The sequence below is a fragment of the Mus caroli genome, chromosome 1, assembly GCF_900094665.2.
Source record: "Mus caroli chromosome 1, CAROLI_EIJ_v1.1, whole genome shotgun sequence".
NCBI lineage: Eukaryota > Metazoa > Chordata > Mammalia > Rodentia > Muridae > Mus > Mus caroli.
The window spans coordinates 85,480,175-85,482,980 of record NC_034570.1 but is presented as its reverse complement, the minus strand read 5'-3'; the positions used below and the strand labels follow the sequence as shown (position 1 = coordinate 85,482,980).

General features: G+C 52.9%; 1 protein-coding gene across 2 annotated transcripts in view; it reads right to left on the bottom strand.

The window, feature by feature from the left end:
- Positions 1-1,324: 1,324 nt before the first annotated feature.
- The window catches only part of LOC110303762 (aquaporin-12), a 5,801-nt gene continuing 4,319 nt past the window's right edge, over positions 1,325-2,806 (bottom strand). For both annotated transcript variants that reach the window (XM_021174970.1, XM_021174979.1), the window contains exon 3: positions 1,325-1,619. In XM_021174970.1, coding sequence (XP_021030629.1) covers positions 1,471-1,619 — 149 coding nt within the window. In that variant the 3' untranslated portion in view covers positions 1,325-1,470. The remainder of the gene's footprint in view (positions 1,620-2,806) is intronic.

Genomic DNA, 2,806 nt, shown 5'->3' with positions numbered 1-2,806 from the left:
AGAAATTACTTCTCATGGTAAAATAAGCAAACAGGACAGCCAGGGCTACACAGAGAAACCCCCTCTCGAAAAAAAAAAAAAAAAAAAAAAAAAAAAAAAAGTGATCCATTTTCAACAGTCTTAGAAACAACAGCGAGTCAAAGTCCATGCCCCTGACTGAGAATTGTGTGTGGATACCACCTCCACCCCGAGTGTGTATGTGTGTGTGTGTGTTGTGTGTGTGTGTATACATGTGTACAAGCATGTACATACAGCACTCACACGGCTTCTAGAATGGTTCCAAGCTATCTTGTCACCACCACAGCCCAGATACACGTGGCTCTTACGCTCTCCCTGTATGTCACCCTGTAGAGCCATCCTACACGTCAAAGTGTTATCTCCTCGCTCTGCACGTCTGGCCCACGTTCTGCTGCATCATGGAAAAGGACTGTGACCCCGACACTTAGATCACAGCAGGATTCTTGTTCTAGCCATCCATGCAGGCCATGAGGAGCCTGGGCTGCCGGCCTCCCTGGGTCCAGAGTGGCTATGAGGAGCTGTCTTGCTCTCCGGATGCCAGCTCTGCTTCTGATGTAGCAACTAAGATACCACCCCCAGCCCTGATGCATCTACAAAGCCCTGTATGATGCTAGCAGGCCACAGCCCGTATCCCCATCCATTGTAGGCAAACTGCTCCATGTAGGAGTACCACTTCTGTGCTCCCAAAGCCAAAGGCCAGACAGAGCTGGCTCTCCAGTCCCCTCCGGTGCCCATCACCCATTCCCAGGTTAGTCACACCAACCCAGGGGGAAAAGGCTAGGGGTTTCAGACAGGCAGCTCTGCTGGGATGGCTAGGCAGAGAGGTCTTTGGAGAAGGTGAAGGATCTTCCTTCTCCTCAGTGTGACCTCATCAGTATGCAAGAAACCCAGACTGCCTCCTTGCTTTGTCCTCTGGTCCTATCCTACCACAGAGACAACTGGCCCAGGGACTCCTGGGATAAGGTTTGGCCTAGCTTTAGGGGCTAAATAGCCATTGTCCTAAGGGAAGGAGACTTAATAAATAGCAGTGCCTGATACCTTGTGCCCAGCTCACACCCTTGAAACATTCTCTGCTGTCTCCCCTCCAGGCTCCACTGCTATCCTTGGGGTTCCCAGGAAATCTCAGGCCTCTTTTGACTGTGGGCTCCCAGGGATATCCAGGCCAGGTTATCACGACCTGGGCTTTTTGCCAGTCTTTGTGGCCTTGCTTTTTATTATCGCTCTGTAAACAGGACATGCAGTAGGGGAAAAGGACTCACCCACACCTGTCCTTCCAGAAGCTTCCTGCAGGCAAGGGAGACAGGCGGATCTTAACAATGGTTTATTGGCAAATGACTTCGTGGCAGGGAGATCAGACCTCTCAGGAGGCCAGTGAAGCTCCGGTGAGTGAGACAGCTCAGCTGGACCCCAGTGGCTGCTGCCCTGGCACCCGTAGGGCATGGCCCTTTGCCACTACTCCCCTTTGTGCATCTTGGTATCCACAGAACCTGGGGACAGCTTCCCCCTGGGAGTTCGGTATTTGCTTTTCTGCCGGTAGAACAGATTTCTCTGGAAAAGGCGGGGAAGGTGGCCCTGATGGAGGAGGACAGCCAGGATCATCCCTGCAAGAGATGGGGTCAGGTCGCAGAGCAGCCTGAACGTAAACTGTCACCCAGGTCCTCCCTGCAGGCTCCTACCTGAGCGCCGGTCTGGCTCTTTCTGGCTGCACCTCTCCCTGGACCTACCCCTTAGCGTTGGGAATAAGCTGCCTATAGCCCAGAGAGCAGCCACGGGAGGATAACGTGTTTCTAGATTATGCTCTGGGGATCCAGGACTCAGGATATCACACAGAAATGCCTCATGCCATTTTCCAGTTCTATACTGCAGTCTCTCAGGTTACCTCAGTGTGTGACACTATGGGCGGGGCTGCTTTCAGTGACTGGAGGTTGGGGGGGGTATGTGCTGGATAACTATAGGAGGGAACCTCAATTTTAAAAATATCTTCATAAATATCTGGCTATAGAGCATTTTCTTAATTACTGATCAATGGGGGAGGGCCCAGCCCACTGTGAATGATGTCATCCCTGGGCTGGTGGTCCTGGGTTCTATAAGAAAGGAGGCTGAGCTAGTCAATGAAGAGCAAGCCAGGAAGCAGCGTACCTCTGCCTCAGCTCCTACCTCCAGGTTCCTGCCCTCTATGAGCTTCTGTCCTGACTTCCTTTGATATGGGAGTGTGAGCCAAATAACCTTTCCTCCTAAGTTGCTTTGGTCATGGTGGGTGTTTCAACACAGGAATGAAAACCCTGTCTAAGACGGGAAGGACCAAGGAGAGGGGCGCTGGCCCAATCTACATTTTTTTCTCTGATATTCTAAGTCCCCACCTGGCCTTCAGGTCCTTAGAGGGATAAGGTAGCCAGGGAAAGAGAGATATGATGTTCTTCTGTTGATGGTCTAAGCACATGCTGTAGTGTTCCCTACATGGAACTTCCTTGATCCCACCCATGGGACCTGCTTCAGTTCCTAGCAGCCACTTTGCTCCAGAGAAAGGCTCCCTGGCCATGGCCTGACTTGCCCCCACTCCACTGCTGGCCTTGGCCACTGGCTGAAGCAGATGTGGTGGTATTCTGGGTCTAGAGGCAGAGAGGGCACCTGCTCAGGGGCTCCCAAGCACCACACATGAGCTTGCAGTTCTTCCCCAGCAGAGGGCGCTGCCTCACAAAAGCTTTGTTCCTTTTTTGGGCGGGGGGGGGGGGGGGGGGGGGGGGGCAGGCTGAGACTGGGGGAGGTTCAGGATCAGGTGTGGGGAGAG